This window comes from Glandiceps talaboti, chromosome 12, assembly GCF_964340395.1.
Source record: "Glandiceps talaboti chromosome 12, keGlaTala1.1, whole genome shotgun sequence".
Classification (NCBI taxonomy): Eukaryota; Metazoa; Hemichordata; class Enteropneusta; family Spengelidae; genus Glandiceps; species Glandiceps talaboti.
The window spans coordinates 12,761,901-12,778,481 of record NC_135560.1 but is presented as its reverse complement, the minus strand read 5'-3'; the positions used below and the strand labels follow the sequence as shown (position 1 = coordinate 12,778,481).

Below are 16,581 nucleotides of genomic sequence, written 5' to 3'. Positions count from 1 at the left end.
TGTGAGTGTCACATGCAGCTGAGGGTCATAACCTGGGTCACGGAGGTCATGCTCCATCAACACAACGTTTTTTATTGCATCATTTTTCATATTTTGATATTGAAAAAACAACATATTTTTCATTTTAAAATGCTACTGTATGAATGATATGGAGATTTACGTTGAGTGTATCTTACATTTATATGACCTTTGACATCATGCTAAGTGACACAGTTTTCAAAATGGCTGCGCCCTGTTGAGAATCGTCGGCATGTCGTCGTGTGCGTTTTTACTTCGAAATTTATGCATCTGTAATATCAAGAGACCTCAAAGAACCAGGTAGGGGATATCGAAGTAAGATTATGTCACGCTAAATGTCACTTTGGTCTTTACGTGTTCAAAGGCATACAGATTCAGTGATATTAACTTTTGTTGTCCGTTTGACAGCTAGACAGCTGATGTGATTACAGATTAGATATAATCATATACATATGTGTACATGTACTGGCTTATACTCCTGTATTCATTGATTGCAGAACGTCTATCAGTAACGGGGTTTGAAAACCATGGAAGAACTCACTGCCAGTCTGGCAGCATCATTTAATGTAACCAACATACCAAATAATCCTGCAGCCCCACACCCCAGACTGTTAAATTACAAAGTGAAGACTAGTGTAGACCAAGATGACAGAAGGAAGAACAAACTTGAACAGCAGAAAAGGTAGATATTATTGATCTTATTGGATGTCATTTTTGCATTTTTCACGTTCAATTTTCACGAGTCAGGTTCTCTCAAAATGGTAGATTTTGCAATGTTTCTATTTATTTGTATTTATTTTTCACAGGAAAAGATTTGATTATGTGAACCATGCTAGACGACTGGCCGATGACGATTGGAAAGATTACGTTAGTGATGAGGAGGAAGAAGACGATGATGGAGATGGTGAACAAAATGAAAGTATGGACACCAGTAAACCAAAACAGAAACATAGAAAACGGAAGCGATATTACAAAAATCAAGTGAGTCTTGATGGAAAGTACATCTGAGAATAGGGTTGTCCTAGCATCACATACCCATGTAAGAGCACAATCTGATTAAAATCTGATGTGACAAAAGATGTCTTTATTTACCTCAATATCCATTGCTTTGTGTCATTTGTTTTGTTCCTGGAGATTGCTTGGGAAGGTGGTGATGGAAGTAGAGTTAAATAACAACATATAGCCACTTTCACCACATCAGATTGTATTAAATCAGATCGGTAACAGCATGAATGGGCAATTTTCCTAGTGATGCAGTGATGATCTGCATCATACCTAGTCTTTCTGCTAGACCTCGGATGCTCTTCCGATACAATTTATGACACACGACCGAACATCGCTATCGAGGATGGAACATCTGAGTGCGAACTTCGTTCGCTTATCGTATCGGAAGAAAGCCCAAACGTCTAGCAGCAAGACTATATCATACCCTGACATGCTATGTTCAATGATACATGTCACTTGATTGAAATCTGTGATTTTTATTTGAGTCTTGCCTGTTTTGCCCCAAAGGTTGTACCTGGGGTACTAATAATTGTGTGTTGTTCACACTGCAAACTAGTTGTCATATTAACTGTGCATACAAGTATATCAGAACCGATATGCAGGAAAGTAAGTACATTTGTACCTCAAACTTGTGCCACATGAGGGCGCCCTTTTTAAGTCAACACTTTGCCCAGTTTTCGAGGGTGCATGTAGATATCATAGATTTGAAGGTATATGGTAGGAGGATTGTAGTTTTCAATGAATACAATTTTGGAGCAAAGGAGTAAGTTCTTGCTGCTTGCAATATAATTTTTTAATGTATTCGCATTACAGTTGATGTTGTCAGAATGGTTGGTAGAAGTTCCGAGTGATTTTCAGCAGGAATGGGTCATGGTGCTGTGTCCAGTTGGAAAAAGGTCATTGGTTGTAGCTGCAAGGGTAAGAATAGTTATCCCATATAAAAGAAAAATGTACTGGTAATCACATTCAGTGTCTCCTCAAAATTCATAAATGAAAAAGGAGCTTTGGACTATTGTCAGTGTCATGTATTCTCCCTCAGTGTCACATGGGTTTTTAATTTACAGGGGGAAAACTCTTTTTATCTCAAGTTTGATATATGATATACATATTGTAGTAACTTTTATTTACTCACAGAGATTTCTACTAATCAATTTAATACAGAAATAATGTCTTAGTGGCCTCATTAGGAGTGAGTACCCAGGTAGAAATACTCAACAGGAGTCAAAGTAAAATTCAGGTATTCGAGAGAAAAAAAAACCATAGTGAAATATGAAGGAATCATCAATTCTTCTCACATTGATCAGTATGTCTGTCATCAGAAGAAGAAGGGATGGATTTGATTGAGAGACTTGGTCTTTTCCACCGGGGCCATGACTGGCTTATGCCATCACGTGTTTGGGAAACATGTATTTCAGCTGAGGGATCCAATCAAGTGCCAGCTGACAGTGTTCACTTATTTAAATAGGATCCCTCCCAATAGATGCTAATAAAAATTGCACAGCTACACTAAAATTATGTTTCAACTCTTGGCTTCATATACAAGTATGTTATTTTGCTAATTTAAGTACATATAACTGAAATATAAACTTTCAGATGATGTTTATCGCTCCCCACCGCCATGTTTGACCATCTACAACTGACAAAATCTGTCTTACTATTTGGGCATCCCAAACAGAATGCGTGTGCACCAGCCCTGAATCAACAAGTGTAAAAAAAACTGAACCTGTGTACGCTGTGATAAACTGGGAGAGTCAATCAAGTCCATCCAATATTTCATGTAGCTACTCTAATTTATTTCATATTGTATTTCAAAGGGGAAGACTTCAGCATACGCAAGAAATGGTTTCAAAGTAAACCAATTCCCATCACTACTACCAGGAGGAAACAGGAGACACAGTTGTAAATACGCAGGTAGGGCATGGTGGAAATTTTGATCATGTGATGATCATGTGACAATCACATGTAAGAAAGGTTAACGGTTACATTACATCTCTTTGTTGCTTTCTGCATCTGCTTGTTTATAGCCAGTCTCTGCAGAAGGTTCGAAGGGCAACCCGGTATTAAGCCTGTGGACTTGGTAATAAAATCTTTGTAAATTTCAAAAATATCATGCATACAAGACAATTGGTTGAATAACACTTGCAGGTAATGATTTGTGGCCATTATTGCTGTGTTTGCCTTACCAAGTTCACAGAATGCTTGCCAGGCCAACAATCCAGTCTTCTATTGAGGTTTTCAACGCGAACTTTTCTGAGCTAGATTGAATTTGATTCTAGAAGTCATGAATGTCCTGTAATGTGATAATCCTAACAGGATTTGATCTGTTTTCTTATTCTAGAGTACACATTGATAGACTGTATATATTCAGAAGCAAGCCGAACTTTTTATATCCTAGACATGATGTGTTGGCGAGGAGTTCCAATCTATGACAGTGAAACAGACTTTAGATTTTACTGGATGCAAACTAAACTAGAAGAAATACCAGAACTTGCTAATCATTCAAGTATCAATCCGGTCAGTATATCTATTTTATTATATTTAGTAATTTGATATGTAGATTTTTTCAAATATGGATGATTTTCCAGCCTTTTAAAGTCATTTGATCGTATCATCATCATCATCATCATCATCATCATCATCATCATCATCATCATCATCATCATCGTCACCATCATCATCATCATCATCATCATCATCATCATCATCATCATCATCATCATCGCCATCATCATCATCATCATCATCATCATCATCATCATCATCATCATCATCATCATCATCATATGGAAAGCCGGTTGGGACCATCGTCGTCAACGCTACATTGCATAGAAAAAGCCTATCAAAGTCGTCATCGTCATTGGCTGTTGTCGACGATAAAACTAGCTACACACGCCAATGTGGACCTTCATCGTCGTCGTCATCACCATCACCATGCATGCAAAAGTTTTCGTCATCGTTGGCCAAGTATGCGACTAAAAATAGCCTATATGCGACACCACCGATGTTGAAAAACGCACATGCGCAGAAGATGCATTTTCGTCTTCGTCGACGGCCTAAACCAAGAATACTAAAAATAGCCTTTGCAACACCATCGATGGCCATCGATGTCGAAAAACGCACATGCGTAGAAGATGCCTTTTAAAAATGTTGTTGTCGTTGGCAACTTTGCAACATGCATCGTCGTTGGCCGAGGGCGACGATGACAACAAGAAGTGCATGCACCAATGGCACTCGGACAAAACAGCGTCAACAGCTATCGCTGAGGACGTAAATGCAACACTTTTATCTTGTTTATTTCCGGCTGTTTATACTCATAACTTGTATTTTCAAAGAATCTAATCACAGGGTGGGTTGTATTCATGACTGACATTTCTAACCCCATGCCTTGAACTCGGCAGTGTTCAGTATTTATCATGTCAAGTTGTCATAATGTGTAGGAACATGAATTTAGCATGTCATTTTGAGACGTAGTCATTATAATCATTATGATATTTTGATGATCCCTTGGGTGTAGTTTTGGTTTTCCTACTTGTGTTTCACTAAAAATATTTTTCTCAAACGGGCTGCAAATAAAATGTAATATCAGACACACATACATAGTCCCACATTTAAAACTGTCGGGAGAAATTAGAGAGCAAGAAAAAATCGTTTATTTTACTACACGTTTATTTACACTTAAAACGTTACATATTTTATGGGTTTGTTTTTCATGGTAAGTGACGCCGAGTACTGTTGGATAACGTTCTGAATTCCGTCACTAAATGACCAATTCCAGGCATTATCAGCAGGTACGCATACACACAATATAGTATACATAGTATACAGTGCAGCCAGCTACCGGCGGGTAAGGATGTAGTCAAAATTTACGGCAGGGGCGGCAGAGAAATAGGGAGGGGCATGAAAGAATTGTGGGTGCGAAGGGAGGACATGGAAATTCTAACGGTTCATAGGTGGGGGAGGTGGACAAAATATGTTGCTCTTGATTTGAACCAAATTAAACGTCACCTTTAGACAATTAGAATTTTCATGTACTCCCTTCGTACCCACAATTTTTTTCATGCCCCCCCCCCCCCCCCCCCCCTATTTCTCTCCCTCCCCTGGCGTAAATTTTGACTACATGCTTACCCGCCGGTAGCTGGTTACACTGTATACTATTGTGTGTATGCATACCTGCATGATAATGTCTGGAATTAGTCATTTAGTGACGGAATTCAGAACGATATCCAACACCGGTACTCGGCGATACTTACCATGAAAAACAAACCCATAAAAAACGTAACGCCTTAAGTGTAAATAAACGTGTAGTAAATAAACGATTTTTTCTTGATCTCTAATTAATGTGTGTCTGATATTACGTTTTATTTGTAGCCCTGTTTGAGAAAAATATTTTTAGCGAAACACAAGTAGGAAAACCAAAACTACACCCAAGGGATCATCAAAATATCAATATGATTATGATGACTACATCTCAAAATGACATGCTAAATTTATTTCCCTACACACTATGACAACTTGACATGATAAATACTGAACACTGCCGAGTTCCAGGCATGGGGTTAGAAATGTCAGTCATGAATACAACCCAGATTCTTTGAAAATACAAGCTATGAGTATAAACAGCCGGAAATAAACAAGATAAAAGTGTTGCATTTACGTCCTCAGCGCTAGCTGTTGACGCTGTTTTGTCCGAGTGCCATTGGTGCAAGCACTTCTTGTTGTCATCGTCGCCCTCGGCCAACGACGATGCATGTTGCAAAGTTGCCAACGACAACAACTTTGTTAAAAGGCATCTTCTGCGCATGTGCATTTTTCAACATCGATGGTGTCGCATAGTATATTAGGCCATCGACGATGACGACTTGTTAAAAGGCATCAACGATGATGTCGCATACTTGGCCAACGATGACGAAAACTTTTGCATGCATGGTGATGGTGATGACGACGATGATGAAGGTCCACATTGGCGTGTGTAGCTAGTTTTATCGTCGACAACAGCTGATGACGATGACGACTTTGTAGGCTTTTTCTATGCAATGTAGCGTTGACGACGATGGTCCCAACCGGCTTTCCATATCATCATCATCGCCATCATCATCATCTTAATTCAAATCTATCACACTGTTCACTCTCAGCTCAGATCAACTCGTAGTAAATATCTGCACACATACAGTAGTTTTTAGATTAAAACTTAAGACTTTATGTGCTTATCATCTTCACCTTGTACATGTGATGAACATTTATAACTTTCCTAGAAAAATCTAAAAAAAATAACTGAGGGAAACAAAGTTTGGAACTATTCCTTTTGAATTTTGTGTTGTCTTCGTACATGTAGGGTCAAACTGCATTATCTATGAAATTTTGACTGCAGCATTTGAAGGTATTCTTATGTCTTATTTTGATTCTTCTTGGTATTCTGTACAGTATAACTTTCTACCACTGCCTTTCTACACATGTGATAAGGCCAGTCTTGAAAAGGTAATGGCAGAACCTTTACCCTTTGAGGTAAGTCTTAATATTTATTTATATATATGTGTATATGTTACCTCTATAACACGAGTTGCATGATATACACTACACTATGTTGTGTTATCAAGTCATGAATGCCTACAGAAGCTGGCGTGGAATAGAGTTGTGTACGAAAGTGTATTGAGACGTGTATTTATTATCATATCGCATGCACCACAAAATCTAGCAGGCATGTAAGATTGCTGTCACACAACTGTTACAGGAATGCTGAACATTAATGCTAAGGCAGACTAACCGAAGCCGTATAACTGGCCTGTTCCACACTACTGTTGCAACAATACTACAGCACTGTAACAGTCCAGTTATGTAGCAGGACTGTAGACATTCAGTGGTGTATTTATCATGATGCCATCAAAGTTACCATTGTCTGTTACTTACAGGTACAATTGGATGGCCTGTTGTTTTACCATAAAAAGACTCATTACACCTTCGGCAGCACGCCCTTAGTTGGTTGGCTGCAGGCATGGATGCTACCAGATATATTAGATGTACCAGTGCCACAAAGTTATATAGACAACAGGCCACCTAATGCAAGGCTTTTACCACCATCACCCATGGAGGTGAAATCAGACAATAACACTCAAGAAAGTACCGATGATGGCAAAATGGAGGTTAAAGTGGACAATAACACGCAAGAAAACACTGAAAGTGGTAAAATGGACAATAATACTCGAGAGAGTACTGATGGTGACAAAGATAGTTCAACTCAAATGGAGTGAAAGTGAAGATATAATTAAATGACTTTGCAGTAATGTATTCAAGGTGTGACATATTCCTCGTATACCAGGACTTTGCAGCTAGATTGTTATCTCGCTGGAGGTTTTACTAAAGGGACTTCCACCACAAACTTGCAAGAATCACGTCCTGTACTTGCCTTTAAGCTTTGATATGGGGAAACTCCCTGCCTTGTTTTCCATACTAACATATATCTTTACTTAGCCTGTAACAGGCACTGCCTGAACAGGGCTTTTGGAATGAACATCAAGGTGCATGCTGTGTTTATCCATGTACAGCTGTATCTCTGACCCCAACTCATTATCAACCAAACCTGGCACAGATGTCAGACAGTATATAGTATATATGCATGTCACTTTATTTCACATCCTTAACGAGTGGCTGAATACTGACCATGTTTGTTGTAAAAAAAATGTAACATTTTTGATGATAAATCAAGGAGTTGAACACAGATATTTTATTTCCAGGATAACCAACGGGAGCTAGTCCCATTTACAGGCTCCTTAGGTTCAGAGTTAGTGCAGGAGGAAACAGAAGTACCTGGAGAAAACCTGCGTTGTTCAGTAAAGTCAAACTGAACGACACTCTTCTTACTTACAGTGTGATAATTTGAGTAAACACTGAATGGGTTCAAACCCCGACTACAGTGGTAAGAGGCAAGTGGTTTAACCACTCGGCCACCGACAACTCCATTCTGTTCTAGTATCTTTCAGACTTTCAGTTATCAGACTATTTTTTTCCTGTAACAGGTTAGTTATAATCTAGACCTACCCATATGCATGTATTATGTTCTAAACTTGGCTATGTAACCAGTTATTTGTCATATGATATTTAAGACACCATGTAAATATAGAGTACACTTCGGATATAAAAAAATTTTAAGATTTTTCTCTTTCTTTGTTCAGAAAACTCAACCCCATTCTGAATTCAAATATGAAACAACATTGACCAAGTCTGCGTTTGTAACTCACTACTTTGCAAAAAGCTAAAAAAAAAATGTCTAAAAAGTTTTTTGTTGTATGTACAGTAACAAACATTTTACATATTTATTAATCTTTTGTAATTTATTGAGGTACAAACGCAGACTTGTCAATGTTGTTTCACAATGATTTTTCAAAGTAGGAAGTCATGATAAAATTGTTTTATGAATTAAAAATCCAAAATAAATACCCAATCCTCAATCATATGACAATTTTAATAATAATAATAATAATAATAATGATGTATTAATATACACTAAAAAATAAATAAAATTTGAAATTGAATATAACAAATTGTGTTTAGTTCAATTGATTTTGCAATATCCTAGTGCAGCAATTGTATTATTAGTCACTACTAAGTGTATATTTGGTCTGATTAGAAACATATTGCGACATTTTAGGAGGAACAGATTAAGTAACTAATTGTGTCATTGATTAAGTGAGCAACAAAAAAGCTAGTCTCGCTGTCAGACTCGTGACTATCGTCCCTTAGCTTTGCAAGGCGCATGAAGTTCGCCCTGAGCAGCGAAGCCATGAGAAGTGAGGGACCAGTCCCTCTCTTCTCGCGGATAAACCACTCGGCATATATACAAAGATTAGGAACGATAGTCACGAGTCTGGCAGCGAGACTACATAAAAGCCAGGTGATATACATGTATCCTATGCAACCTGTAACACAAATAAAGCTATTCCAGTGTGTGTGTGCTACAATCCTGTATATATGTGTATAGTTTCAATTATTTTAATCATCAGCCCAGTATCAGTGTAGTGTCTCTCAGTGTAATCATTCTGTAAACAATGTTAGCAGTGCAAAACATGTAAATAAGCAATGACTGTTTGTAAACATAAATGTCATAAAACATCGCTTAGATCTCACTGAGAGCTAAATATACAGTTGTGGTGGATTGCTAAAAACCATATGTGGAGTTACAGATTATGTCATTCAGTGGTTCACATTTACGTCAATGTGGTGTTACAAATTACGTCAATATAAAGTTACAGAGTGCGTCATTATAGTTTTATACATCAATGCAGTGTTATAAATTACGTCAATGTGGTCAAAAAAAATTTCGCAGCCCCCCCCCTAAAAAAAAAATATTTCATGCCCCCCCCCCCGAAATGAACCCAATAATTTTCGTAGCCCCCCGCACATATTTAATATGTAATTATACATTATCCCTCCGCCCTCCACTTCAGAGATGTACAGTATGGTACACGACATGACACACTGTAAACTAACAGTGCAAATCAACTTCTGCGTCCATACATAACATGCGGAGAGATTTCTTTACAAATAGATGTGGGCTTTGTGAAAAAGGTCTCTCATTGGGCTGTAGCCTGTACTTGGAAACACTTAGCCAGCAGAGTTTTCTATTTGAATCTTAATTCTGGGCAGAGACGGCATCGCCCATGATAGCTAGTGGGAGGGATATCCCCCTCCCACGGTAGGCAAATTTTTGGAAATAAGGACATGTAGGAGGCCATTTAGTGGCATAAAATTTCAAACCATACACATTATCGGAAGCCATAGAGTACTTGAAAAGTGTCTTCAATACCCAAATTGTACGTACTCTCAATACATCATTATACAACTCTATCGATATATGGATATATTACCTACACTATTTTGGCAGACAAACACATTCGCCTGGTCATTGACTGCCTCATAATTAAATGTATGGTAGGTAAATGAAGTGAACAGTTTTGCAAAGTACAAGATAAACGACTGCTCCTGAGGTTTGAATGTTCAAAAAAGTCTTCACAGAGAGAGATAGAGCGAGAGAGAAGGAGACATACAGAGACGGAGACGAGAGAGAGAGAGAGAGAGAGAGAGAGAGAGAGAGAGAGAGAGAGAGAGAGAGAGAGAGAGAGAGAGAGACAGATAGACAGACAGACAGACAGACAGACAGACAGACAGACAGACAGACAGAGGAAGGCATACACTTACACAAATGCATTCACATGGCTGTCACCCAATTCAGCGCTGAATATAGGCTGTAGAAGTAATTGCAGCGAAGCCGCGAGATTTTTTTAAAAAATTTACTTGGTAAACAACCGCTCCTGAGGTTTAATTTTGGTTCAAATCATGAGCAAAATATTTCGCCGCCGCCCCCCCCCCTTTCAGACCATCAGAATATTCATGCCTCCCCCCTTTGAACCCTCAATTTTTTTCATGCCCCCCCAATTTCTCCCCAGACCACCTCCCTCCCGCTGTAAATTCTGACTCCAGCCTAAATACGTCAATATAAAGTTACAAAATACGTCAATGGCGTATTATAAATTTCGTCCATGCAGTAGCAGTTGCACAAATGACGCCGTTGTCCTGGTACTAATCACGTCAATTTGGTGGTACAAATTACATCGCTACTGCTACAAACCGCCGCGGCTGTACAAACCGTTGCTCGTTTTAGACCTTTTGTGACAAGGTTGTTATAGTGTTTTCCTTTGGTTCGTGCATGCATTTATATGCAACAGCGGCACCTCGCCACCCACGTCTAGAGTTGCTGTCAATAGTCCAACTTATACGACTGGTTATACTGTTTCCTCCATCTAAACAGTTTTCATTAGTTTCAGTAAACCTCAGTTATTACACGGACATGTTTTGAATTTGTAGAAACGTAAATTCGCCATCTTCAACAAGATTCAATAACTATTGTGACCAATTAGTGTCACTTTCTCAGTGTTATTGCAAGATTGCCATGGCAACAGATTTAAACCAACGTGTTTAGTCAGGGAGCATAATTACGACAGCCTATAAATACATGCCCACTCTATATATGTTGCTGTGATCAAAATATTTAGGAGCAGATGCTATGATAAATAAATAATGGAAAATATAATATGCGGATTATAACTAACAGTTTTTTGTAACATTTCGTTGTTACATACTTCTTTTCGTCCATGTAAACTCTTAATGATCAAAATGTATGTTTAATCTACCTAAGCATGAACCTATGAACGTTTGCGTGGGACGCAGTCAAACGCAAAATGAATCTTAATTACCCGTGTAGAATGTTTTTTTAAGCCCTTTTCAGCAGCCGTGTCTAACATCGTGTTAATCACTCAGGTATTTGGGGAAAATTGCGACGAAAAAAAAAGAGCAATTCACCAGTAATTTAAATTCATACTTTACATGGAAATAGCACAGACAACGTCTGCTTTAATGGAGAGTTTAAGATGAACTGTGTTTCATTGAAAAACTCCATTTAATCTTTGAAATAGTGTTATGATTTTAATGAACACGGACACATTGCGACACACAGAAAATGCCCAAAATAACGAAATTTGAAAGGGTCAAATTTAATAACGTTTTAGAAATAGGAAATTGGATTTCACTGATCAATACAAGCAGCTGTCTCCATCAGTTGCGTCCATTTATCTATGTATCCAGAGTTTCATTGTGCTATTAATTAAAGACTTGTATGTTATATTTCGATGTACACTGTTAGTTAACAACGATGACGGTAACCATGGGAACGTGTTGTCTGTTAAGTTAATGGTCTCGAAGGATTATATCATCAGCCCGTATGGTAGTAAACCGAGCTAAACTGTCGATCTTTCTTTCCTATATGCGAACAACAGATCGAGGAATCAACTAAGAAGGTCCACGTAACGATCGTATATAATATAAAATACCTAGACAACCTTTCCCAGTGAACTCTATCACAGCGCTGTATATTTGAAGTGATGTAATCACACATTCCATTGCATATGCTATTCACCCAACGGTTAAAACTAGCTGCTTAGGCCTGAAAGTTTCACAGTCTGTATGAGTTCACACTGTAATCAGTATACAGGTTTAGATTCCAAACTACAATAAAAGTTTCAATTTAAATTTAGCAACAGAGGAGAGAAAAAAATACGTTGTTATCAGAGAAATTGTTTCTGGTTGTCTATCATTATGCAAGCTCTAAATAGTGTTGATTTACTCCTCACCTCCGTACCCCCCCCCCCTCACCTCCGTACCCCACACCCACACTCGTCCCCAGTCACAAATACTACATTTTGATATTTAATATTGCAAGTACAATATGTGCCATTTTGAGCAAATGCCTTTTGATGCATTACTTTTAATCGTCTGATCAATTTGCTGCATGACTCCTCTGCACCCCAATTGGTTGTATCAAAACAAGATTTGTGACTCACTTGCTAAAACATCTGGTCCTTCCCACAACTATACTTATTGTGTTTCATTGCATGTGAAAATGATGTAAGGTGTGATCATCGTCCACTCTACTGGTAGGATATATGTGAAGTATATATATATATATTATTTGAACAGTAAAACATTGTGAAGTTATTAATATGTACACCATGATAAATGTCTCATTTTGGTGTCACAATCTATAGCTGTCGATCCTGACTCAAAATTGTATCACCAATGATGTTCATGAATTTGCTTGTACTTGTTTGTCGCTATTATCAGTAAACAAACATAACAGGCACGCACGCACTTACATACACACAGTATATCATTTACACCATAGACCTTACGTTTACACACACACACACACACACACACACACACACACACACACACACATAAGTAATATCAGAAATTAGGTAAGTCAGAAATCAGAGTTTCACGCTTCGACGACCATCAGATGATTGTGTAAATCGTCTGATGATCGCAGAAGCGAGAAACTCAGAGTTACGGCTTAAGATCTCCTAATGTTTGCTAGCAGTTAAAATGATGTCTCACATCACAAATTAACTTTCAAATAACTCTCATCCATGCATGGATGGATGGATGGATGCCAGGATGGATGGATGGATGTTTTGTATCAGATATCACACCGTTGCATTATCCCCAGGCGTTGAGGCAATGATCTCTCAAAACTCATGAAATTTATTAAGGATAATTAGTCTACACCGTTGCTTATAATAGGAAACATGTTACCGAAGTCACACAACGTACATAACCGTAAGAAATCCATAGGTGAAAGTCCCAAGCGACGTGGAGAAACAGGAAAGGGTCTCACTCTGAACTCATGACCTTTCATTTACATGACGGAATGAGGGGCTCTTTTGATGAAATCGAGTCAATCACAAACTTAGAGACCCAGACTAGTTACTAGTATGAAGATACATGTGCTTGTTGAAGTAATTGTAATGAAAAGTATACCAAGCAAGATAACGTTTTGCAGTTACCTTGTAAGTGCTAGAAGAGAGCATGGGTTTAAAAATAAACACACCTTTAATGAACTCAAAAACCACATTAAGGGCTTCTACCTTTCTTGAAGGTAAATACTACAGAAAAGGTTACAACTCTAAATGTGGACAAGGCAAACAGACTTCAAGACACGTGAACATCCTATACTATATACATATACAAAGTATAGCTTTGTTTTGTTTTGTTTTGTTTTGTTTTGTTTTGTTTTGTTTTGTTTACTATTAATCGTTGGTATATGGTCTATTCTCGGGAAGTGTTGTCCAAATTGCGTTTGTCTTGTCGACCTCCGAAAGTACATACGGCATACTTTAGTCCAATGCACTTTGAAATGTCTAGTGTACTCATTTTTTTCCACAAGCTTTTATCATACATTTTTTCCTTTAAACGTTCACAATGTAGTCTAGTAGTTATTCTGAACGCCATTTTATGACTAAACAAATCTTGATCAGCTTTCGCTGAACGCAAGTCACGACTCACGATTACTGCCGTCGAAGACACAAGCAATTTTTTTTAGAGTAATGAACATACATGCCCGTTGGCAATGTCTACTCCTGAGTCCTGAACGCTGGTAATTTAAATATCCAGTCCTTGTGAGAACTGAAATTCTCGTTTTCTTCTGTGATAACTCAGTGAAGAATATGTGTTCTATTTCTAAAACGTGAATACCCTACAGTATATAGCAAGTGCTTGAAAATCTAATAAGTTGGTGAATAACAATTTTAAACAGAAGCCGCTTTCTTTATGTTTCATTTTTAGCACAACTGAACCGTCTGTCTGTCTGTCTGTCTGTCTGTCTGTCTGTCTGTCTGTCTGTCTGTGTAAACAACTTAAAGTCAAAAACCGCTAGACTGATTGCCGTGATATTTGATGGGTATATTATCTTGGGTGTCTAGTTGGAAAATTGTTCAAATCAAAATGATCTTTACCACCGATGTGTGATTTGGGTAAAAAATGCCATCTTTCGTTTTAAAAACCCTTTAACTCCAAAACTACTAGGCAGATCGGTCTGAAATTTGGTGGGAACTTTTTAGGGGTGTTTATATTAAGAATTGTTCATGACACGATGATCCATGATATGCAAATTAGGTCTAAAATGTGTCTTTTTGGTCAAAAATCTTGTGTTATATTAAGAATTCATGATGATCCCATCAGTGATATGCAAATTAGGGCTGAAATGTGTCTATTTGGTCAAAAATCTATAATTCCAAAACTACTGAGCAGTTTGGGCTGAAATTTAATGGGGAGATGCATCTAGGGATGTGTAGATGAAGCTGTATTCACAACATGATGATCCCATCAGCAATATGCTAATTAGGTTTAAAAAATCTCAATTTTGGTAAAAAAGTTATATCATGAAACTGCGTGGTGAATGGGGTAGAAACTTGGTGTGGATGTTTCTGGAGGTATTATTCTGCACTGAATGTTGAAAACGTTTCGACACAATTGGCCCTAGCAACCATGGCTATGCCCTTAGCAACAGTGAAATGACGATGCATATTACAAAGATAACAGCAGGGATGGGTAGTTAAGTGAATAAAGATTCAAAAAATATATGCCTAGCAACAGGACCACGCCCATAGCAACAGCTAAAATGATGGTTTATATTGCAAATATGAAAAGTGGGAAGGGGAGGCAAGATAATAAAGATTCAATATATGCAAATATCCATAGCAACAGACAAATACAGGTGTGCCACAACGCCATTTGCGATATTTTTGTTTCAAAAGCTACAGATTCCAATTCGATGTGAACATTATGACACTTCAACAGTCGTGATTCTATGGTAACTACCGTCATATATTTTAGATGAACGTACACTGAATATATCAACAGGTATCGGAAATTTGTTATACATCATACGAGCCCTCAGAATTTACTGTCATCTAATTGACATTGTCGGCCCACCGTCGAGCTTTACTCTTTGTATAGTATTATCGCTGAATAAAACATTCTGTGTGCAGTTAGCTTGCGACTCGGAAATGAAAGCCTTGGACCTTTGTATCCACTTTGTTCATTCAAACTCAAACCCATTCTCAGTTAGAATCACGAAAACAAATGAGGGGTCACATTACAAATGCTTTAAACAGCGGTCAAAATGATTTCAAACATTAAGCCATCTCAGAGTCCAATATGGCCGCCGAAAACTTTGTTAATTAGCTCCAGGGAAAATAAAAGTTTGGCATTTCTTTGGAAACAAGACAATGCATGAATCCCCAAATTTTATTTATCAGTTCAAAGGGCCAGGAATGATCTTTTATATGACAAAGTGTGGAGAGATTTTAAGAACTCCACGAGGACCAGTTGGATATATCGACATTCTATGGTTTACAAATTATTGACACCATTTCAACGAAGGAAGGCGCCTAGATGGTGTGAGTAGCCAACCAAGGATAGACATAGTTTTATAACTGTAGTTTTAGATTACAGGACGCTTCAGCGAAATACATGTGATGTCTCCAGCGAATATTCTTGACGTTCGAAACTGGGATCAAATTTCCTCTTATGGTTGGCATACTGTTCATTTCAATAGACTTATGAATATACGTAGGCTTTGCAATTACAGGGTATTTACTATTCTTTTGCGAGGGCTGTCTCAATGAAAAAAAAACACAAAAAAAGTTTAAGCCAGCTTAATATTATAGTATGGAGAATCGATTTTGAAAACATGACGTCAAAGCAAATTAACCGTTTAAGAAACGTTGATCGGGGCCACATATGAGCCGTATCCATCTTGCCCCTGGGCGATATTGAAGCAATTTTCTTCTCAATCTTACCGTAAAATGGTTTCTAGGCCCACACATCTGAACGCTCCGCTATCGAAGTCTGTATTACAAATACAATCCAAGGCTACTTATATCACAATTTTGACAATTAAATAATTTGTATGGTGTGTTGAGAGAATGGAAATTACCATTACTGGGATATCGTCTCCACAGAGTGCTCACAAGAAATTGATGTTTCGGAAATCAAAACAAAATGGTGGTTTGTGATCCAATTAGACATAAACTGTAGAATGAGTTCATTCTTTTCAAGGTTTGAATGAGTGGTTGTCACTTCATTTAAATATTGATCGATGTGATAACCAATAAAGCTCACAGAAACAAATATTTTTTTTGGAGGTATAAACCATATGAGACAACATAT

The 16,581-nt window shown here is 37.8% G+C and overlaps 1 protein-coding gene across 2 annotated transcripts; it reads left to right on the top strand.

The window, feature by feature from the left end:
• The first annotated feature begins 230 nt into the window (after positions 1-230).
• On the top strand, positions 231-8,314 carry LOC144443370 (snurportin-1-like). Of its 2 annotated transcripts, none has more exons than XM_078132836.1 (8): positions 231-318; positions 516-700; positions 825-999; positions 1,837-1,941; positions 2,838-2,934; positions 3,362-3,537; positions 6,445-6,525; positions 6,930-8,314. In XM_078132836.1, exons 2-8 carry the CDS (start codon positions 546-548, stop codon positions 7,266-7,268), a joined length of 1,128 nt encoding a protein of 375 aa, XP_077988962.1. In that variant the 5' UTR covers positions 231-318; positions 516-545; the 3' UTR covers positions 7,269-8,314. The 2 variants fall into 2 exon arrangements, with proteins under 2 accessions (XP_077988962.1, XP_077988963.1); XM_078132837.1 differs by having other exon boundaries at positions 232-333.
• Positions 8,315-16,581: the final 8,267 nt, after the last annotated feature.